This window comes from Typopeltis vanoorti, chromosome 15 (assembly GCF_054136105.1).
Source record: "Typopeltis vanoorti isolate ZY-2024b chromosome 15, IOZ_Tvanoo_1.0, whole genome shotgun sequence".
Lineage (NCBI taxonomy): Eukaryota > Metazoa > Arthropoda > Arachnida > Uropygi > Thelyphonidae > Typopeltis > Typopeltis vanoorti.
The window spans coordinates 46,977,799-47,003,023 of NC_143563.1; the positions used below are offsets into that span (position 1 = coordinate 46,977,799).

Sequence of the window (25,225 nt, forward strand, 5' to 3'; positions counted from 1 at the left end):
ATACTACCAGACTTTTGCAAATGGCCTCGAAGTGGCACCAATATATCCTCCTGTGTGGTTTCTTTCTGGTAAACTGCCATGTAGCTGTTTAGAATGAGCACATCTAAGAAAGGAAGGAAGGCTATTGGTGACATTGACTTCTTCCTCTAGATTAAATTTGATCTGACAGAACAATATGAAAAGACAGAGTGGAGGTGTACATGATGTGCTGCTCAAAATGCCCCATGTAATAATTTGCCAGGTTAAGAGATAATGAGAAAGCTATTGTCCTTCCTTCAGTTGGTGTATAAAGGTCTTTCTGACCTGAAAAATTTTTGCATCAATAGCAAAATCAAATAATGCCATATCAGAAGGAAAAATCTTTCTGCAACAATTCTATTGCATCAGAGGAATATTAGTGAAAAGTGAAACTACATCCATGGTCATCAGGCAATAAAACATTACTATAGATCAGGGGTGACCAACTACTCGTCATTTTGGAGCCAAAATAATTCCGGTAAGACTTAGAAGAGCCACAACCCTTGACCGATGCAATGGTACGGGAGTGTGTGTGTGTGTGTGTGTGTGTGTGTGTGTGTGTGTGTGTGTGTGTGTGTGTGTGTGTGTGTGTGTGTGTGTGTGCATGGCAAAGTGAGTGGTGAGGATGCAGAAGTTATGCCTGACAGTGCTTGCTATCGTTGAACTCTTTTTCAGGTGCTTTGAAATGTTGCATAAAAAACGTAAATATAAAGAAGAACACAGACGTTTTAGGCCAGAGTGGAAAGGGGAATTTTTTTTTTGTTAAATCGACAAAGTAAACTAGTGTGTGTGCACCAATGCCAAATAACACTTGCCCAGTTCAAAGCCAGTAATCTCAAGCATCGTTATGACACACATCATAGTAATTTTAGTAAAGAATTTCCTCTTGGCTCTGATCTGATCTGAGGCAAACTAAACTTTCAACTTTGAAAGAACTCCATGGTCAGAGTAAATTGATGTCCATGTGTACTAAAGAGGCTGATATTACTACTGAGGTTGGTTTTATTTTATTTAATATTGCACAGGCAAAACATCTGTTCACGGAAGGAGAATTTGTCAAGAAGAATATTGCACAAATAATTTCAGCTTTAGACCCGGATAATAAAAACTACTCAAACTGATTGAACAGATGCCCAGATGCCAGTCTTAAGGCATACAATTGAAAGGAGAATTTCCGGAAAGGAGTTCAAAGTAAACCTCATTTAATATGTTTCGAATTATTGCAGTAATTTTTATTAACCCTGTTTTTCTCTTCCTCTTCTCTCTCTCTCTCTTTTTTTCATTTTGTTCCTCTTTTTTGTTTTGTTTATTTTTACCTGGTAGAGCATGAAGCGCTGCATAATGCATAGCTTGTGAGTTGCATGTGGCTCGTGAGCCACATGGCCACCCCTGCTATTGATCTTGTTTATGAAATCTTCAGAATTTTTTATGTAAGCATAAAGTATCTGGATATAGTATTTCTACTTTTATATACCCATAAAAGGCAGAAAATACTATAGCCAAATGTATTGGTAGTGTATTCCTGTAGAATTCACTACCAATCTAAGCACATTTGCTTTGTTTTTTGAGGAAGTTCAAAAAATTAATGAGCAGTATTTTTTTGTGTGTATGGTTCTGTGAAAATATTTTTTTGTAAAATGCTGTAATGACTTTCATTTACATCTCTGATCTTTGAAGAGAGAGAGAGAGAGAGATTATCCCTAATAAAAACATTTCTACTCTAGTAGGGAATTGACTTGGTTAAAAGAGCTAATCACAACAAAGTGACTTTTAAAAAAATGCAAAGAAGCACAGAAGTAATTTTTTATTTGTATTTTTTTTTCTTTGCCATCAGATTGATTTCAGTCTACTCTAGTTCACTATATATGAGGCATGTTCAAAAAAAGACCTAACTTTTTAAATAGCGTGACAACTGGCACAGAGAGCACACTGTGGCTGCTGAGCACACCTAGTGGTAGGAACAAACTGCCATTTGTCCCATTCTGTTATGAGCATTAGTCGTTGAGGTACATCCACCGAAGTGAGCATGTGCACAAGCTGTTCATTGGATTAGCAACAGTGACAATGAAAGAGCTTGAAGAACGTATGTGTGTGAAATCTTGCTGCAAACTTGGGAAAAATTTTACAGAGACATTTCAATTGCTTAACCAAGCATATGGGGGGAGGACTGTATGAGCCAAATGCAGTACTATGAGTGGTTTAAGCATTTTAAAAAGGGCAGAACATTGATTAGTGAAGATCCCAGGCCAGACCTTCCACATCAACAGACGACAACCATGTCAAGAGAGTTCATGCTATGATTCGTGGAAATCATCGTTTAACTGTCCGAGAAGTTGCTGATGAAGAGGGCATCAGCATAGGATCTTGCCATCAAATTTTGACTGAAAAACTTCAGATGTGTCGTGTCAGTGCAAAATTCGTGCCACATTTGTTGATTGTTGATCAGAAAGAGAACTGTTTTGAAATCAGTCAGGAACTGCTTGCCAGTACAAATGGTAATGAAAACTTTCTTAAAAAATCATAACAGAAGATGAGATATTTGTTTATGGTTATGATGTTGAAACCAAGATGCAATCATCGCAGTGGGTGGGGAAAGGGTCTCCTCAACCAAAAAAGCACGGATGAGTCGGTCAAAGATCAAGGTGATGTTGGTTGTGTTTTTTTGTTGGAAAGGTATTGTCCATTATGAATTTGTACAATGTGGTCAGATGGTAAACAAAGAGATGTACCAGAATATAGAAGAGATTCAGGAAAGTGCGATAAGAGAACTGCATGCCATCACAGAATGTGCATTCCAACATGGAAGAAACGTTGGGAATGGTGTATCGCCAGTAGAGGGGACTACTTTGGAGGGGACAGTGTGCTTAAAATGTTGTAAAATGACCAATAAAGTCTTTATAGCAAAAGTTCGGTCTTTTTTTGAACACGGCTTGTGTGTTTATGCCTGCACATAATAAAGCAGATTTACAAAGCTAAAAAGCTTTTGGATATTACTAACCTGCATGTTGCTACTATGTAGCGGTCCTATCTCTTATTGCTTTTGATACTATAGTAGTCCTCTCTTACCCGCTAGTGATACGTTCCAAGACCCCCCCCCCCCCCAGATAGTACTGACCTATATATATATATATATATATATATTGTATATATATTGTATATTTTCCTATACATACATACCTATGATAAAGTTTAATTTATAAAATAGGCACAGTAAGATACTAACAACAATAACTAATAATAAAATAGAACAGTCATAACAACATACTCTAATAAAAGTTATCTGAATGTGAAATCTTAGCAACCTCAGCATACAATTTTTTTTGTTTATTTATTTATTTTATGAAGTTACCTTTTCATTTAAAAGGAAGCACTTTATGGCTTCTCTTTGGCATATCCAAATTGCTAGCATCACTACTTTGAGGCCATTATTAAGTAAAATAAGGGTTACTCGAATACAAGCACTTTGATACTGTGACAGTCTCTGATAACTGAGAACTACCCAGAATTGCACGCAATTTAAAATTTATGAATTGTTTATTTCTGGAATTTTCCATTTAATATATTCAGATGGCTACTAAGTGACTAATGGGTGGGTAGCATATACGGTACACATGGATATACTTGACATAGAGGTGATTCATGTCCTGGGTGAGTCGCCATGAGATTTCATCATGTTACTCAGAATGGCGCACAATTTCAAACATATAAATTGCAAACGCAATTTATACGTTTGAAATGCAAGCTAAGGCAACTTAGCTTGCACTTGGGGATGCCAAGAATTGTATTCTCGTAAACTCTCAAGGTCAACTTACAAAACTTTCATAGTTTCTACAAACATTCAGCTTTGAAATAATGTTCAATCTAGTATCCACTTTGCCTATTTAATTATAAATTGTTTATTTCTGGAATATTCCATTTAATATTTTCAGGCCGGGGTTGACTGTGGATAAGGGAGGGCCTATGGTATTTACTGGATATTCTCAAGGTTGGCACATAGTTTTTACATCACGAAGAGCTGTCACATTTATAAATTTGGCTTCTTGTTGAATAAAATGGATCATCCTCCTTGCTATTCTCTTGATACTTGGAAGACTGTTGTTAACATCTTTCTTTGTCTCTCTTCAACTTTAACAAATGATGAGATTTCTGTTGTTATTCAAAGGTCATCTCTATCCTATCATTCCTAAAAAAGTTGCAGTAATGATTGTCTTTTTAATATTGACATTTTGTAACTGCCAGTAAAATTTGTTTTAAAGCAGCACATTTAATATTTAAAGCCATACCTCCTTCTACTCTGAGAGTAAGAAGCTTTGTAGTGTGCTTTTAGTACTTGATCTCCATTCCTGAAGAAACAAATCAGTGCATGTGAAGCATTAATCAGATTAATAATTTAAAAAAATAATGTATACATACAGAATTGCTGGGTAATACTTAAAGCCAGATAGTAATTTGTACTTTTTTCTACAAAAAAAAATAAATAAACTAACACAAGAAGATATTTAGCACTTCGTCATCCTTCTCTATCACTATCAAAACCTTAGTTCATAATGCATGCACTTGATGCTGTTCCACTAAAGCTCTGTTATATCAAAAACTACCACATATTAAATCCACTTTCCTCTCTAATGATCGTAATTTGGATCTCATTTCGATGATGATGAACAATATGGTTTCTATCCTCTTTCTTCGCAAAGAGAATATTTTTTATTTCTTATGTCATGGGTTTATCAGAAAATCTATCTAGGCTTTTTCATACCCTAAACCTGCAGGTCTTCTTCCATCTGATTCACAAGATAGAAATGCTTCTGCATTCATTCTCTGGAAGATTGTGTTTTTCCTCTATTCCATCCAGAAGTATATTAGGCTCCTTGTTCTTGTTGTCTTTCATATTATGGACAGATGTGAAGTGGAATGCTTAGATCATCAGGATTACATTCCTTTTTCTGAGTCAGGCAGATCAGTTCTTCTATACTCAGAATCAAAGTAATCTTAATGCACCTCACGATTGTAGTTAATTGGGTATGTATATTCAACTACAGAATAATTTTCTTTTTTTTTTTCTTTTTTTTTTTTTAAGACTCGAACAGTAGAGTGCTTAAGCTTTCTCATTCTTATAATTGTGATAATACTAGTTGATAATAAAATTTTACACAAGTTTTTCTGTTTTAACTTTATTGTAATATTTATGATTTATGTCTCTTTTTTTTTTTTTTGTCATCCAAGACACCACTGAATTATTTTAATTAGAAATAACACCTTATATATTTTATAATTAGTTTTATTATTTTTCAAACATGTTAAGACATTCTTCTGGGATATCATGTAGGCTGTATGATTGAGTCTTTAGATGGACACCATCATGTGGAGTATGCCAAACTTTGAAATCCAGTCAATCTGTAGCAGCTAAGTCTTAGGAAACACACTCAGAGTGAATTAGTAGGCAAGGGTTGAGGTGTGATGCCTATCCCTCAGATGGAATGCCAAACTTCTGTAGTACTAGACATCATGGAGATTCATGGTGGATGAGTGGCGTCATCATAGAGAGGCCTAAGATTGCTTTTTCTTCTCAAGGGTACATCTTTAAAACATCTATTCTGCAGACCAGTTGCTAGATAGTATACTGGACTAAACAATTACCTAATGGTAATTATTTAAGAGGCTTTCAAGTCAGATAGCATGATCTTCTTGCCACTGTTCTTCCAGGTGAGCCTGAAGAGGATGCTGAGTAGTCACATGCAGGAACACTGCTGAGTCCACAATTTTCAGAGGAGTGTGTAAAATTCTCCATTAGTATAACTTAGTAAGGAATCCATTACTATATATTCTATCCCTTCATTCTCAGCAATATTCCTTTCCACCTCGTCTGCAAAATCAACATACATTTTCCAAGCAGAAACTGAAATTTCTGCTTGTTCAGACACCATTCACCACACTCTTTTCATCTCAAATATGATATTTGTGCTTTGCAGTGCTTGCTCTGACATACCATTCAGAGTTTCCAACTTTTTAATCTTAGACTAAAATCTCTCAAACCCATTCGACCAGATAATTTGATATCTGTATTGTTCTCCTGATGCCACCAACCATTTGGAACTTTAATTTCCTTTCTTTAAATGTTGAATTTTTTTTCTTGTCCAGCATTCCTAATAGTGAGGTCATCTTCCTTTCTTCCTTGGAAATTTTAACATTCATTTTGGAAATTTGATAATGATCCAGCTGCACAGATCATTATCAAATTTCTGAGATGTTCCCTGGGGTGGGGGTATGGGATATTATAATAGTACTACATGAAAATAATGTACAGATCGAGTAGGTAGAACTTCTAGAAATCTTAAGTTTCTCAACCATGGTACTATTAGTGCCTATTAGTATAAAAACATAGGTACTAATGGCACCATTAGTACCATGGCTTTTCTTTTCCCAAGAGCTCCAAAGACAACACTCAGTCGAAATGGTTCACACCCTGTTTCTCCCACCCCTAATCTTGATTCATCATATTCTATCTTTCTCCTTCTTCCCAAAAAATTCACAGCTCACTTTTTCACTTTTTCTTTTACAAAGTTCTCTTTGCAATATTTCCTTATTTCTTCTCTTAATACAATAAGTATGGTATATAAATGTTTATTGCTATATGCCAGATGCTGCTACTTCAAAAGAAGACAACCAAGCACATCCTACAAAGGTATGTCCAAAATTATTCCTTCCTTATATTCTTCATGTATCTATGTCTTTAAAATATCAATAATGCTCTAAAAATTGAGTAAAAATCCAATGACATCATAAAAAGAGATACTCCTAAAGAAAAATAGGCAAAATAGCCATAAAAATTAATATTAATTTGAGGAGTAACATGGAAAATTTTCCAGAAATAATATCTATTATATTTGACCACTGAAGATATAACAGAAATAGCTCTGGTAATATGATAGCTTTTGTTAATATTAGCTTCCTAAAAATTACTACATAGCCCAAGGTATGTTCTATGATAATAACTTCCTCTTAGCAGTCTCATAAAAAGTAATTTGTTATTTGTCAGAATTCTAGTATTGTCAGATCTTACATTTCCATCTTCTAAGTCATCACCTAACTGCATCCAGATCGTGGTTTTCATTTGTGTCTTATTTCAGAATGCTTGATGCCATCTGTTCACTGCTGTAATTTTTCTCAGCAGAACCCTCAGATCCATAAGTTAAAATGGGTTTGAACAGTGTGTTGTATACTGCTAGCTTATAATGGTTTTGGGCTGTTTCTCTCTCTCTTCTATCTTCCCATATCACTTTGCTAATTCTATTTCCAAATTTAATTTATCATCTTCAATAAAAATTTTGCCTAAATAGTAAAATATTTGAATATGCAGATTTTTTTGACCAAAAAATGAATGTGACAAATGATAACTGACACTGGGTTTAATAAGTTGTGATAATATAGATAGTTAAACCTACAAACTGACTAGTTTAATATCATATGCTAGCAGCTTCTTCTGGTTAGGAAGAACAAAAAAATACAATAAGCATGAATTGCAACATATGCATAAAGTAAGCAGCATGTGCTGATATGTCTGACTTTGATGTCTGGTTTAATGCCACTTTCCTTCATAACGTGACTCATATAAATGATGGATAACAGGGAAATGATAGCATGCATCTTTGTCTTACATCTAATTTCATATCCCATTATCTTCCATTACCTTCTTCAGGTCTGATAGGTGAATTAAAGTATAGACTATGTGTTGCTCTGTATAATGTCCCATTTACAACATAATATTTTAAACTGTTTTCACTCACTTTATCATCTCTCTTTTCTACATCTACAAAATTTTAGTAGAAATCCTTATTGGTCTCATAATTTCTTGACTGTTTGTCTTAAAGTAAAAATCTATTCCTGTTATCCAGTTTGGTCTGAACTTGGCTTTTTCTCTCACAAAGTTCTCTTTGCAATATTTCCTTATTTCTTCTCCTTTTACACTTGCATAAAATAAATCTAATGTAGAATTCAACATTATGAATTATGCAGTATCAAACTTTTATATCACCTACTTGACCATTTCTGGTTTTCTTTCTTGAGTGTTGATATGTTATTCTTGATTGTGATTGTATTCTTCTTGAATATTTTCTGCCACTCTTGTTTCACTACTTCTCATTTAGCAATCTTTCAAGTAAACACCAAACATCCAGAATTTCTTTATCTGCAATTTATATGTCACCTTTAAAGTCGTCTCCGATTTTTTTTACACTACTCTTTTGCCATTCTAATTTTTAATATTTCTCTTCTATATTCTTACCAAAGCTTTCCCACTGTTTTTAAATAACTTAGCTGTTTTTCTTTATATTTTTTGAGCCTCTTGTTGACTTATTTGATAGGAACTTTGGATGCAATTTCTTCTTTTCCAGGACTGTGTCTTAAACTTGTTGATTTCACCATTATGAAGTTTGGTTATTTCTTCCCTTGCTTCACCATATGGTTCCCTGGCTAAATCAAATCAACATTTTCTTTAGATTTTTTAATTGGATCACTAAGGTTTGGTTTTCATTTTTACTCTCTCGTTTTGTCTTCTGTAATTGTATATTTCAGTCTACAACATAATATTTTGAAGGGGGGAAACAAGAACATTTCTTCTTGCTTTGGTGATGACTAGTACATGTCCTGAATAGATATCCAGCAAATACTTACAATTATGATTAACTTTGCAATTTTTTTTTTTTTTACCCAAACTTTCTGTAGTCTTGTTTTCACTTCTGTTGAGATCTCTAATTGCAAGCTTTTTCTTCTCTTTATTTCAGCTGCTTCTGCTCTCTCTCTCTAATGACTCACAAAATTATTTCTTCCATAATTAGAACCTTCTGTGCAACCATAGGTGTAAATAAGTCTCATTTCATAATTTCTCATTTTGAAATTTGCCTATAATCATTTTACTTCAATTTCCATGCTGTTCAGGTAGTTCATATTTGTGTTTTGAGTTGAATGTTTCTCTTCCTTTCTTTTGAGCACACAAAATCTTAATCTTTAAATTTTTTTTCTGATGTGTGTGTGTTACTCAGTTATTTCAGAGCATGTTATCATAACATGATTTATAAAATACATTAAAAAATTTTCTGATGTTAAAATTCAAAGAATCAAATTGTTTATGCTTTAACAAATCCAAAACATTACTCTTGACAAAATCATGGAAACTACTACCATGCTCAGAATGAGGCATCAAGGTGAGGTGTCATTAAGGTTACATTTGTGTAGTATTCTGTTTATCAGATATTCATTTAATGACCACAATTTTAGTGTAATCTAGTTTATTTTTTATTATTATTAGATGTAGTCTTGTGAAGAATTTTGTTGATAGTATTTTTGCTGTAGCCATTTTTTTTAGAAAAGTATTGGTGATAATGTTTAATTTCTGCAAATCTCTAAAGCCTTTTTTTTTAGTGTATTTATTTATTATGCCAGATTTTGGATTTTTAAGTACACGAATCTAGAGCACATTGATCAAAAACATCCACATAGAATTTGCAAAAGGGAGGGGGATAATGATAAGCTTGTAGCTGTATCCTCTTTTTGCAGGTATAAAAGTATATTGCCATATGAAATAACCAGAACATAACGTGTGAGCAAAGAGGACTATGATATTAGGCTGAAATTTGTTCTTTGAAAGAATTGTGTCATTGATTGGGACATTTGTGATAAAGGCAGATATGTCAAACTGAACTAATAAATCACTTTTATCAAGTGTGATGTTTTTAATTTTGTTTACATTGTTGTGTGTTTTTTATATGGGGGAGGATGACCTTCTTGAGTGTCGATGCTAGTTTCTTGACTAAGTGATAATTTGGGTTATTAAAATTTGGCAGACCTTTAATCCTTAAAGGATTAAAGCGTAGTGCGGAAGTAGTGTTTTAACCATGTCTGAGGGCCAAGAAGTGACTGATTTAAGTAATTTTGCTGTTTATTTTTAAATTCGATTAGTTGGATTATATTTCACAAGTTGATAGATATTGTTATCAGAGATTAATTGATTCATTTTGTTGAAAGCAAGTTGTTTGGTTTAAAATAACAGTAGCATTCCCTTTATTGATTATAGTAATTATGATATCCTGATTTGCTTTTAAAGATTTCATAGCTGCTAATTCAGTTTTGGTGAAGTTGCTAGTTATTATTGCTTTAGTATTATTTAAAATGTTATAAGTTTCTAATTGTATTTTTATCAGGATTGTTATCCAATCTGTTAATTGTCCTAGGTACCACAGCAAAGTTTAGGCCTTTATTAAGTATAGTGAGAATTTATCATTGTTCAGAGCATGACTTAAAAGCTACTCACGTGACTGTTTAACGAGGGTTTTTGGTTGCTCCTGGTATCACTTACTTTTCATTGATTGTTACTGTCATCCCATATTTGTGGTTGGTTACTTATGTTATTACTTGCTTGTGATTGGCTGTTCTCAAAGTCATTCAATAATGAGAAATTTAAATTGCTTAATGTTGAAAGTTTTTTCATTTGATTATACTATAAATTAAAGATGCCAAAAAATTATATTCTTGGTTTCATCTTTAATTTATCTTTTTAGTATAACCAAGCTCATTTTTTGCTGTTTTAATTTTAACATATCTCAGAGCCTTTGCTTTGGTTGTAATTCCAATATCTCTAATCCACAGTATTCTAGTAATAAGGTGTGACACCTTTTGACTACTTGTATATGGAAATATGACTTCTGCATTACTTCAACCTTGGTATCACTACTAGGTCTGACTCCCACTGATGAGACCTCAGTCGAAACCTAAGGCAGTTGATGTGAAGTCATTAGCCTCTATATACAAGTAGCCCAGTCATGAAGTTACTTCACATGCAGACTTTGTTTGCTTACACTTGGATAAAGAATGAAACCAAGAATATAATTTCTTGGCATCTTTAATTTATATTAAATTGCTTAAATTTGTCTGTTGACTGTTTCAATCTAAGAAATTTAGCTATTAGTTTTAATTAATTTGTTTGTTTCCAGGATATCTGGACATCCTGGACTCTCAAGGACATCTCAGATATCCAGATTTAAATAACTGATAAATTCCTGTTTTGAATTTAGAACCTGGTTTTGAGCAAGTGCTGAGTTTTTTGATTAGTTCAAATCTGCTCCCTAAGCATTGCTTTCTTCATATACAGTAAAACCCCGTTTTTACGTTCCCACAATTTATGTTTTCCTGCCATTTACGTCATTTTCCGTTGGTCCCATCTTAAGGCCTATTCTCACTATATATTGTTTTCCCACCATTAACAACTTGATGTGGAGGTTATTTCCCGTGATTTGTGGGTTTTTTTTTTTTTTTTTTTTCGGATGGCAATACCGACTTTCGAATAGATTTCTGCAGAAATCTGCGCATTTCTGTTCTCAGGTGGTGTTGCTTTCGGCTGTAGTTTTGTTTCCACCATCACTGTGGCTTGCAGTAGTGATGAGCGATACCGTGATTTTTCAATCACAGTACGAATTGATATTGTGAATTTCTGGTAAGTAATTTAGCGTGTGATAGTTGCTTGCAAGTTGCGGTGGTGGATGATCCAAGTTAGTAACATGGAGAAAAAGGACAGAAAATGTATTTCGGTAGAAGAAAAGATGGCAATTCTGTGCGACATGTAGATTGGCATGCCGGAACACGTGTTCAATTAGTAAAAGATCTTGGTCTCTCCATGTCCACTTTGAACATGATAGTAAAAAACAGGTCAAGCATTGAACTCAATGCAAAGCAATCTGGAGCTATGTCAAAAAAACGAAAATATATCTGGACATCGATATACGATGAATTGGATAAACTTGCGGTGGAGTGGTTTGTTTCTATGATAGCGTCGGGTATTCCAGTCAATGGTACTATACCTCAGCGAAAACCCTTGAATTTGCTGCGAGGGTGGGGATTAATGGTTTTACTGCATCAAATGGATAGATTGATCGTTTCAAGACTCGTCACAATATTGTGTATAATCATGTGTGCGGAGAAAGTAATAGTGTTGCAGGGGAAACTGTAAACCAGTGGAAACATTAACTAAAGACTATTATTCAGGACTACGAACCAAAAAATATTTTCAATGTTGATGAAACTGGGCTCTTTTATAACATTCTGCCAAGTAAAATGTGTTTTAAAGGAGAAAAGTGTCACGGTGGAAAACTCAGCAAGCAGAGGGTAACGGTTTTGCTCATAGTCAATGCTGATGGATCAGAAAAATTACCTCCACTGGTAATTGGTAAATTTAAAAAGCCAAGGAGTTTTAAGAATGTGAAAAATCTGCCTACTAAGTATAATGCCAACAGCACAGCATGGATGACCAGCAGCATCTTTACATCGACCATGCATGTTCTGGATGCTAAAATAGGGACAAATCACTGCAAGATACTACTACTGCTAGACAAATGTCCTGCACACTCTGATAATCTGCAGCTCAGAAACATTAGATTAGTGTTTTTTCCCCCTAATTCTACAAGTGAGCTTCAGCCATTAGATCTGGGCATCAGCCATGCATTTAAATGGAAATATAGAAAAATGCTTGTTAAAAAAAGCTGTGTTTATGCATGATAATGGTATGGACCCAAAACAAATGACCATATCATTCCTTGATGCCATGCATTATGTGGCCAAAGCATGCGTGTTACTCCCGAAACCATATCCAACTGTTTCCGGAAGGCAGGAGTTACGTTTGTGGAAGAGGAGGAACAACTACAGGAGGAAGAAGAAGATATGCCAGAGTCCAACAACTGGTATGTGATGGATGAGGCTTCCTCATTTCAAGACTATGTTGATGTTGATCTGGTGTGATCACATCAATGGTACCAAGTGTAGAGGACATCCTTTCCAACCACCTTGGTGAAGAAGAGGAAGAAGTGGTTGAAGAAGACTGTGATCAAGAACCTACTGTCCCTACTAGTAAAGAAGTAATGGAAGCTATCTCTGTTTTGAGGTGGTATATTGCAAGTGCATCAGGAGACGATGGGGCATTTAATGCCTTATACACTGTGGAGAAGCAGGTGGAACTTATAAGAGTGCAGAAAAAGAAAAAACAATCAACAATTAAAGATTTTTTAAAATAGATAAATGTAAGTAATTGTAAATTCATTTATTTTCAGTTATTAAATTTTGTAATCTAGTATGTAGACTCACATATTAGCAGTAAGTCATCTTTTAGCCTTTTTTAATGATTTTTTTACATTTCCTGCTATTTACACTTTTTTTCATCAGTCCCCTTAAAAAGTGTAAAAAAGGGGTTTTACTGTAGTTATAAATCTTTAGTATTTTTGCTGAGGTGAATTTCCTTTTTATCTTGATTCAGTGAGGAATAAGATTACTGTCTCTGCATCTTTTTAAAAATGCTGGCTGATTAATCAAAAAGAAACACATATCTTCAGCTTACCATAATGATTGCGATGCTAGTTAAATTGTGTCACTTTGCAATACTGTTTGAATTGTGATATAGCGGGCCTGTGTATATATGTATACTCCAGATGACCTTAATATGGAGGTTGAAATGTTGGGAAATTAAAGTAATTCTTTTGTTCTTAATTATGAGTACTGATCACCATGTAACTTTTAAAGAAAGAAAAAACAAAACATTACCCAACAAGAAATGTTTGAATGCACAAAATATGTTCTCTTAAAACATGATACTAATTTTTAAGACAACACAAAAGTGTTGATGTTTTCATGAAATATTCAGTGGAATGGGGAAGTGGCCTAACGATTGATAAATATACGTGTGCATGTAATGCATTTCTCTTTACCCCCCCCCCCCCGATCCTATAGTTCATTCTGTTTGGCTGATTAGGATGCATTAATATTTTTTGTATGACAATATTGATAATATTTCTATATATGACACTTTTCTGTATTGCTCTTGAAGGTGCTAAATAAGGCTCGAGAAAACATCCCTACAGACAGACAGATTTGGACTACAGCTGCCAAATTGGAGGAGGCTCATGGTAGTACACATATGGTAGAAAAAATTGTTGACAGAGGTAAAAATTTTATGTATCTTAAAAAAAAAAAAAATTTTTATATTGATGTGGAATGTAAATTTCAAAAAAATTGAACCATTTCAAAATATTTGTCAGAAAAAAATGGTGGTGGAAAAAGGAAATTATATTGGTTGGTTGATCACATCATTGACTGTAATTTGTGGCGTGATGAATTAGTTGTAGGGTTTTCCTAGAGGGAAAACTGTTTTTCACTCCAAAAAAACAAGTTCTGATTAGAAACAATAAGTAGCCTTTAAATTTTTCAACGAAAGATGAGTTAGTCCCTGTTATATGGAGGTGACAGATTTCCATCCTGCAGAACAGGTAATCTGACCAGAAGAACACATGCAATTGGAAGATATACGGTCAATTAATTGCATGGCTCTTAAGCTCATAGCTTTATTTGCTAAAGCTGTGAGACCTTATGTCTAATTGAATTGCAATCCACAAAAGTAAAAAGTCTCGGTCTCTCTCAGCTGAACTTTTTTGGGGGGGGGGGGATATGCTCTGCTTCATTAAATAACAAATCACAGATGTGGGAGATATGGAATATTTTCCAAAAAAAAAAAAAACTTTGAAAAATTTGACAGAACTTTTGTTGGTTTTGATTTTTGTCAGACAAGATTGTTGAAGATTAAATTCAATGGGCATGTGGTATATTGTATGCAATGATCATTTTACTAACTTGATAGTTACAGATAAATGAATAACGAATTCTTGCAGACATGCTTTGAACATAATCCACATGCTGTGCTGAAATAAGGAATCTTTTACCTGTCCCTCTTAGCTTGCTTTTGCTGCACTGGAAGAATGACATTGCTTGTCTAAAAAAAAGTTATTGCTTTTTTTCTTCTTTTTTTTTAATAGTATATTCAGTTAATTCAATATATATACTACAACACTCTATAGTATAATGATATATATATAATTCTATAGTATAACATTATACTATATAACATATTTATATAGTATAACATCTGTATATTCCATCATTTTATGAAAGTTATTAGGTACATTTCTAAAAATGCATAACCATATGTTAAAACAGTTTTGTCTATCCATCCATACTCTGGCTTTGGCTGGATAGATTTTTATTTAAATTCAGTATTTGGAATCCTTATTTGGTGAGCTATCTCAATTTTTGTTTCATTCTAACAGGAACAAAATAAAATGTTTCAAAATTATTAGTAGAAAGGCTTATGTGTTAGCAGTTCATGTTGAGTTTTTATAACAGTTTTAAATTGTTTCCATTATTAACTGATTCTTTCTGTTTGCATACTGTGAAAAATTGTTCGTGCTCTGAAAATGCTGGGTATAGAAACCAGAAATATCAGCAACTAAGTAACTGAGCAAGAAAATAAATAATAAATATATTATTTTCTTATTATTGTTTTATGTTGTGAATTAAAACTATTTTTAAATTATGTATAGTGGTAATTTTTCCCTGGCTATATGGAATTTAATAAAATTTCATTTCAATCATATATATATATATATATATATATATATATATATTTTTTTTTTTTTTTTTTTTTTTTTTTGGCAAAACAGTTGGAACTGACAGCAATAATTATCATAGGCTTGATAGAATTAAATGAACTTTGGTATTTAAGATCTCTTAAAATTTCTCAAGTCACCCGAAGTTTTGGTTGTATTCAGGTTGTTTGTAGCAAAACAAAATGTTTATGTTCCATAAACCATTCTATAACATTTAACATATCTATTGATCTTCTTTTTGAGCAACTATAACTATTCCATGCAGTTCTTTGAATAATGAAGCTTTGTCATAGACATTATGAATTCATTATTGCAACAGTTGAACTTTTGAGAGCTACTTTTGACATATTTGCTTTGCATAATTTTGCCTTATCCATCATCATCAAATTCCTGATATATACCCTCTAGGGGTGTACAGGATATGATAGTACTACATGAAGAATTTACATCATTACTAACTTCCTATTTACAATTTTGCTCCAAATCAGTCTGTTAAATATCAAGACTCCAATATTATCAGGTCTTGTATTTCTGTCCTCTAAGGCACTTTTTGCTGTATCAATCCACCTATATCTTGGTCTTTTTCCAACCAACCTAGCAGAGAACACTTGTTTTGCTAATCTTTCCTCTGCTTAACCATACCACCTGAGATATACAACTAATTTAGTGTTTAGGCTTATTTCTCTGTTATTCCATATGAATTTATTCAGTTGACTTCCTACCATACCAGCTTTGTTGATTCTGTTGTCTATTTTCATATTTAATTTACCATCTTCACTAAAAATCATGCCTAAGTAGCTGAAATGTTTTTCTTGTTCTATAAGTTTTCCATTCACGATGCAGTTGATATTTTCAATGTTTCTTCCTATTTTCATTGTCTTTGTCTTTTTAATGCTGACTTTCATACCATATCTATTACAACAGTTATTCAATTTAGTCAGGGAATCTTGCAGACTTGTAGTGGATTTATTTAGAAGTATAACATCATCCAACCCAGCCATGCTTAGTGAAAACTTGACATGTCAGTCCCAAGTCTGGATAAATGGGGAGGGTCGAGCACAAGGCTAGCAACCCAGTTTCAGAAAAGAAAAAAAAGAAGCAGAGGTGCAGAAGAAAGTAATAGACACCTTACCAAAAGACAAACTTACACTGGGATATTGGAATGTTAGAACTATGTTCGAAACTGGGAAGGCATACCAAGTCTCGAGAGTTCTAGAAAAATACAGACTAGAAATAATGGGATTAAGCGAAACGAGATGGATAGGAACTGGAAAAATCAAATTAAACTCTGGTCACTTCTTAATCTACTCTGGGAACCAAAATATGAATGATTACACAAAGGGAGTTGCACTAATGATGACAAAGAAAACTCACGGTGCACTAATGGAGTGGAACCCAATATCCGAAAGAATACTACTAAACACTATATTTAAAACCGGCAAATAGAACATCACAATAGCTGCTATATATGCACCAACAAATGATGTGATCTAGGAAGAAAAAGGATAATTTTTATAACATGCTACAACAAATAAAAAAGATATGCATCTTATAATTGGAGACTTTAATGCTAAATTTGGAAATGATAATACTAATAAAGAAAAAACTGTTATGGGAAAGTATGCAGAAGGAGAAATAAATGAAAATGGAGAGTTACTTATAGACTTTTGTATGTTCAGTCAGCTTGTAATAGGAGGGAATCTCTTCCAACATAAAAAAATACATAAGTGGACATGGATAGCACCAGATAGAAAGACAAAGAACCAAATAGACCATGTACTTATATCACAAAATTGGAGGAAATCACTCCTGGATGTCAGAGTTAAAAGAGGAGCTGAGGCATATTCAGATCACTTTCTCCTAAAAGTTACCATGAAAGTAAAAATATTTAAAAATAAACAGTGCACAATAGGGAGAGGTTTAGAATTGAAAAACTCAAAAACAAAGAGATTAGAAATAAATTTATAACACCTCTGCAGGATAAATGGGATAAACTCAAAAAAAGAGGAGGAGATAACAGAGGGAAAATGGACTAAGATTAAAGACATACTAATAGCACATCAGAAAAGATATTGGGATTTCAAACTAATACAGACAAGGAATGGATATCAGAAAACACCAAATTAAAAATAGAGGAGAGAGAGAGAGAGAGAGAATAAAAAAGAAACTGTTACAGATTGGTGAAAATGTTGAACAAGAACAAGCAGAAAGATATAGAGCAATTAACAAAGAAATAAAAAGAAGTGCAAGAAATGATAAAAGAAAATACATAGAGACTCTAGCACAAGAGGCAGAGAATGCTGCATATATAAATGATACTAGAAAGTTGTATGTATGATATTACAAGGAAATTAAGTAGAAAAAGAAACAATGGATAGTTCTTATATACAATAAAGAAGGAAAACTATTATTAAATGAAAGAACAGATAAATAGATGGGTGGAATTCTTCTTAGAGAAATTTCAAGAAATGACTGATGGTGACCAGAGCCTAGAATTAAATGAACAAAATGCATCATTAGATATAAATTTGAACTAAAGAACAAAAACAGAAATTACAAAAGAATAACTCAGATCAAAACAGGTAAAGCACCAGGAGCAGACAACATACCTGCCGATATACTAAAAGCAAATCCAAAACTTATAGCAGAGATATTATATCCTTTACTAAATGATATATGGCAGAAAGAAGAGTGGCCTAAGGAATGGAATGCTGGATTATTGGTTAAATTACCCAAAAAAAGGGAACCTATCTGAATTCAAAAATTGGAGAGGTATAATTTTATAAATATTGCTGAGTGTTATAAGTAAAATACTAGAAAGAATCAAAATAGAAATAGAAAAACAACTAAGACCAGAACAGTAGGATTTAGAGCCAATAGATCATGCATCGACCACATTGCTACTTTACGAATTATCATAGCACAATCATTAGAATGGCAGGCAAGCTGATATTTAAATTTTATTGATTTTGAACAAGCTTTCTACAGTATAAACAGATCTTATCTATGGAAATTACTTAGAAATTATGGACTCCCAGAAAAAATAATAAGAATAATTTAAAAAAAGTATGAAGATTTTGAAATTAAAGTAATACATGGAAATACCTTCTCAGAACCATTTAAAACAAAGACAAGAGTAAGGCAAGGTGGTATACTCTCCCCTACTATGTTTTTAATTGTTGTAGACTGGGTGATGAGAAAAGTTTCTCATGGAAATACAGGATTACAATGGTTACTTCAACACCAACTCCAGAATCTTGATTTTACAGATGATATCTGCTTACTTTCATAGAAGCACCAACATATAGAACAAAAAAACGACAACACTTGTAGAAACAGCCAAAAACCATTGGTCTTAGGATAAATAAAAATAAAACAATGTTGATGAAAATAAATGCAAAGCAAAATAAACAAATAACAATAGAAGAAATACCGCTTAAACCTTCAACTGCTATGGTCGAGTTAACTCGAGCGCGGAAAAAAAATGGAGACCTTGCTACGATCGAGTTAACTCTATTTGAACAGTTGGCAGCCCTCCCATATTCAGGCAATTTTTTAGTATGGAAGAATCGTCATAAGATATTCCAACTTCGTGGGAAGGTTCCTCCAGCTATTGCCAACCAATTGAAGTTTATTTGACTTGCGTTTCTGTCCGGGTGCTTAAGGGTTAGAGCTGTATAACTGAGAGGAGACCTCCACATAGCCTTTAAAGGAATACAGAGAACCGACCAGGGCTTCTGACCTAATGTCCAATCCTCACCTTCTTGTGGTGCACCGTGTTGGGTATCTACCAGAATACTGAGCGAATGAGGATGGGTTGGCAATTTAGGATTTAGCCAACCAAATTGTATTCTTATTTGCTTAAACCAAAATACAAAATGATGGTACAACATGATAAAATTTCATGCCAGCTGGGGCATTGCCCGGTTAAACAAGGCCCCCGTTGTTTTCGCCAGATAACCAGAGCAAACAGCAAAAAGTCGGCTACTGGAACAAATCTGAAAATATACTCCAACTCAACATCTCCAGAGTTAAAGATCGGTACTATCAACATAAGAAGCCTGAATGGCAAAGAAATGGAGCTAGCTGGAGAATTAGATAAGTACCAGATCGACATAGTAGGGGTGACTGAATCAAAAAAGACAAAAACTGGCGAGATCTTTCTGAGCAATAAATGAAAAATGTTATATTCAGGCAATGACGATCAAGGAAAAGAAGGGGTAACCATAGTATTCAACACTAAATACGAGGCTAATCTTCTTGAATGGCAGGCAGTCTCAAGTAGAGTGATGTGGGCAAATATGAGAATGGGGAACTAGACAATGAGACTTATTTGTGCTTATGGTCCCACAGAAGGTTCTACTAAGGTAGAAGTGGAGGAATTTTTTGAGTCTTTAGAAAAAGCAACTGACACAATGAAAAAGGAATAGTTCGTCCTTGTTGGGAATCTTCATAGCAGAGTACGAAATGATTGTCAGACATACAAAAATATTTGGGGAAAATTTGGAGAAAAGAGGTAAAGCTAACAATAAGGGCAAATACCTGTTGGATTTCTGCTCAGGACATGGACTGGTTATTATTAACACCATGTTCCAACATAAAAATGTGCACAAATTCACATGGAGAGATGAGGTAAGGAATAAGAAAAATCTCATTGATTATGTTATTGATAGTGATGTTTTCTCCCTTGTGCAGGACACCAGAGTGTACAGAGGATTTGAAATTGGAAGTGATCACTATTTAGTCTTGAGCAGGATAAGATTGAATTTCATATTGAAAAGAATAACATATAAGAAAGTTTTAAAGTGAATAAAAGTTGAGCAGCTCTCAGATGTGAACTGTAGACTAAAATACACAAAGATTGTTGATGAAAAAATGAAAGAGTTTGAGAACAGGAAGCAAATCTTGGAGATTCGGTGGCAAGCCTTGAAGAAAACCCTGATTGATTCAGCCAGAGAGGCATGTGGTAAGGTTGTGTGTAAGGATAGAAAAATCAGAACTCCATGGTGGACACAGGAAGTTAAAGAGGCGGTGAATGAAAAGAAGAAAGCATATCAAAAGTTCCTGGCAAATAAATCAGCTTGTGCTCTTAAGTAAGAAAGCTAAACACTTTGTAAAACTAGCTAAACAAAAGTCATAGGAGGACTTTGGCAAGAACATAGAAAATGAATATCAAGAAAGTGGCAAAATATTCTGGAGGTTGTTGAAGAAGCTTAGAAATGGAGGAAAGAGTGCTGTAAAAGGAGTTAGAGATGATAAAGGTGACATGAAAACGGGAGAAAAAGATATCCTTGAACTATGGAGTAATTACTTCGAAAAATTGCTAAATGAAACAAGCAGTGGTAAATAACACTCAACAGGCATACAGTCAGGAATTCATATCCATACTTGAAGTAGAAAAAGCCATCAAAGGCTTGAAATGTGGAAAGGCTGCAGGAGTAGATGATATTTGACCAGAAATGCTGAAGTATGGGGGTATAAAAGTCTCACAGTTGCTGCACTGCGTAGTTCAGAAGGCCTGGACAGAGGGGCAAATTCCTGATGATTGGAGTAGAGCTCTCATAATACCGATATATAAAAAGGGAAATAAAACTGAATGTGAGAATTACAGAGGTATTTCCCTACTGAGTGTTCCTGGTAAGATTTATGCCAGTATACTTGAGAAGAATTGTGGAAGTAAAGCTTGCTGAAGAACAAGCTGGATTTTTAGGCAAATAGAGGCTATCAGGATCAGCTCTTCACTTTACGACAAATAGTCGAGAAAGCATGGGAATATAACAAAGATCTATTCTTTAGTTTTGTCGATCTGGAAAAGGCATATGACAAGGTGCCAAGAGAGAAGATATTCAATATACTACAGTTATATGGCATCAATGGGGCATTATATCAAGCAATACTTAGTCTTTATTTGAGTAGTAAGTCAGCAGTTAGAATTGAAGGAAGTACAGGATGGTTTAATGTTAAATCTGGTGTGAGACAAGGATGTACATTATCCCCTCTGTTATTCATTATCTATATGGATCACATTATGAAGGAAAGTGGTATTAAACATGATATCAAAATTGGAGATGTTAATGTCAGCTCTTTGCTTTATGCAGACGATGTTATACTTCTAAATAAATCTGCTACAAGTCTGCAAGATTCCCTGACTAAATTGAATAACTGTTGTAATAGATATGGGTATGAAGATCAGCAATAGAAAGACAATGAAAATAGGCAGAATCGTTGAAAATGTCAACTGCGTTGTGAATGGAGAACCTGTGGAACAAGTAAAACATTTCAACTACTTAGGCACGATTTTTAGTGAAGATGGTAAATTAAATATGGAAATAGACAACAGAGTGAACAAAGCTGGTATGGTAAGAAGTCAATTGAATAAATTCATATGGAACAAGAGAGAAATTATTTGGAATACTAAATTAGCTGTATACAAGACAGTGTTCAAACCAATTTTAACTTATTGATCTGCAAGCTGGGTCAGAAGTAAAGCACTTGACCAGAGGTTAGAGACCACAGATATGAGAGTCCTGAGAATGATTAGAAGCATGAACAGATAGCATCAATGCTAATATCCTCATTTTTAATATGATATTGCCATTATGCCAATATGACCATGCTATCTGAGATTAGCAGAGCTAATCTCAGGTGGTATGGTCACTTAAAACAGAACGGGCGAGGAAAGATTAGCAGTACATTTGTTCTCTTCCAGGTTGGCAGGAAAACGACCCAGAGGAAGTCCAAGATATAGGTGGATTGATACTGTACATAGTGCCTTAGACGATAGAAATATAAGATCTGATAATGTTATAGTCTTGGCAAGTAACAGACTGATTTGGAGGAAAATTGTTATATAGGAAGTCGATAATGATGTAAATTTTTCATGTAGAACTGAAACATCAAGGACAGAAACATCAACATCAAATCAGGAATTTGATGATGATGTGTTTCTGTCCTTGTATGACATCTAAAGAGAAAAATTTGAACTGGTGCAACTTATCATATTAAGCACATCCGTAGTGCAATTGGAAGAACGACGGTACATTGAGCCCTTTTGGAAAAGGCCTATGTTCGATTCTCGTCGTGACGGGAGGAATATTTAGATAATTGAAGGTGAGTTAGCCAATCTCATTTGGAAGTAGCATGGTTTTACAGCCCACATACAGACAAATTGCCCCTTCAGAACACATGCAATTACACCACAACTAGTATATTTCCATACAAAATATACTAGTTGTGGTGGAGGGCAGTAGATGCCGTTAATGTGGATGATTGGTAGTAGTGGTTCGGGTGGAGACTGAGAGTTGTACAGTAGGTGTCCTCCCATGATGAGTCTTCAGACTCCTTGTAGGTGTCACGAATAATAATACTACTACTAATTATTATTAATATTATTATCTGTGTTATCTTATTGATGATCAAATTGATGAATCGTTAACAACAAATGAGTTGGGAGAAGAATTGTCCAGGTTAAATGAATTGTGAATAGAATCACCAGGATCTTCAGATGAAGATCCTGGTGATTCTACATAAATTAATGTGTGTAATTTGCATAATCAAGTGGACATCCCTTTAGTATGCAAATTTTATAAAACACTACTGTTGCCATTTTTGTGAGTGAACAAGTGTATATCAAGAACGTATGATGCTGTCCAAACTGTAAGTAAGCATTTCAGTAAGCATTTTAATTGATTTTATTTATAAATTTTTTGCATAATTAATTCAGCACATGGGACAATCAATAGAATATAAAGTCAGCAGTAAAAGGGTTAAAGAAGTAGAACAATTCATATACCTTGGTTCAATAGTATCAATAAAAGGAGAAACTACTGAAGATATAAATAGAAGGAAACTGCTGGCTTATTCAACTTTCAACCAACTTAGAAATATTTGGAAAAGCAAGAATTTGTCTATAAAAACTAAAATATGAATATTTAACTCAAATGTAAAGGCAATACTAATGTATGGATAAGAAACTTGGATGTTATACAAAAAGATAGTTAACAGTGCCCGGGTCTTCCTAAACAAGTGTTTAAGAATGATACTGGGAATATATTGGCCAAAACAAATATCAAAATGAAGACCTATGGCAGAGAACAAACCAGAAATCCATGTTGCAAACAGATAATACGTGAAAAGAAATGGAGATAGTTGGGGCATGTGTTGAGGAAAGAAGATAAAATAATAGTAAAACAGACTCTAAGTTGAAACCCACACGGTAAAAGAAGACGAGGAAGGACAAGAGCAACATGGAAAAGAACAATGCTGAAAGAAACAACAAATATTAATAAAAACTGGAACCAAATAAAAGCAGAAGCAAAAAACAGAGTTGGAATTATGTTGGAACATTGTGTTAGTAATAACTAGTCCATGTCCTGAGCAGAAATCCAACAGGTATTTCCATTATTATTAGCTTTGCTCTTTTCCCAAAATGTTTTTGTATGCCTGACAATCATTTCCTACTCTGCTATTTAGATCCCCAACTTTTCCTTTTCATTGCGTCAGTTGGTTTCTCTAAAGCCTCAAAACATTCCTCCACTTCTATATTAGCAAAACCTTCTGTGGGACCATAGGCACAAAATAAGTCTCATTGTCCTGTTCGTCATTCAAGAAGATTAGCCTCGTATTTAGTGTTGAATACTATGGCTACCCTTTCTTTTCCTTGATTATCATTACCTGAATGTAACATTTTATATTTATTGCTCAGAAAGATCTCACCAGTTTTTGTCTTTGTTGTTTCGGTCACCCCTATTATGTTGATCTGGTACTTATCTAATTCCTCAGCTAGCTCCATTTCTTTGCCATTCAAGCTTCTTATGTTGATAGTACCGATCTTTAACTCTGGTGATGTTGAGTTTTGGTAAGTTTTAGGATTTGTTCCAGTAGCTGACTTTTTGCTGTTTGCTCTGGTTCCCTGCCGAAAACAACGGGGGCCTTGCGACGCCTCAGCTGGCATGAAATTCTGTCATGTTGTACCATCATTTGAAATTTTGATTTAAGCCAATAAGAATACAATTTGGTTCGCTAAATTCCAAATTTCCAGCTCCTTCTCGTCCGTTCAGTATCCAGGTAGATACCTAACAGGGTACACCAGAAGAAGGTGAGGATTAGACATTAGGTCAGAAGTCCTGGTTGGTTCTCTACATTCCTTTGAAGGCTATGTGGAGGTCTCCTCTTAGTTATATAGCTTTGACCCTTAAGCACCCTGAAACCAGAAATATCAGCAACTAAGTAATTGAGCAAGAAAATAAATAATTATAAATATATTATTTTCTTATTATTGTTTTATGTTGTGAATTAAAACCATTTCTAAATATGGAATTTAATAAAATTTCATTTTAATCATATATATATATATTTTTTTTTTTTTTTTTTTGGCATAACAGTTGGAACTGACAGCAATAATTATCACAGACTTGATAGAATTAAATGAACTTTGGTATTTAAGATCTCTTAAAATTTCTCAAGTCTCCCAAAGTTTTGGTTGTATTCAGGTTGTTTGTAACAAAACAAAATGTTTATGTTCCATAAACCATTCTACAACATTTAACATAACTCTTGGTCTGCTTTTTGCATAACAATTTCATGCAGTTCTTTGAATAATGAAGATTTGTCATAGAATTTATGAATTCATTATTGCAACAGTTGAACTTTTTTAGAGCTGAGTTTGGCATATTTGCTTTGCATAATTCTGCCTTATTAAAACAATTAATTGAAATGACAAATTTTAATTATTA

General features: G+C 33.9%; 1 protein-coding gene across 1 annotated transcript in view; it reads left to right on the top strand.

The window, feature by feature from the left end:
- Prp6 (pre-mRNA processing factor 6) overlaps positions 1-25,225 on the top strand; it is a 251,296-nt gene that overhangs the window by 133,683 nt on the left and 92,388 nt on the right. The window contains exon 14 of the mRNA XM_090405026.1: positions 13,880-13,994. Coding sequence (XP_090261152.1) covers positions 13,880-13,994 — 115 coding nt within the window. The remainder of the gene's footprint in view (positions 1-13,879; positions 13,995-25,225) is intronic.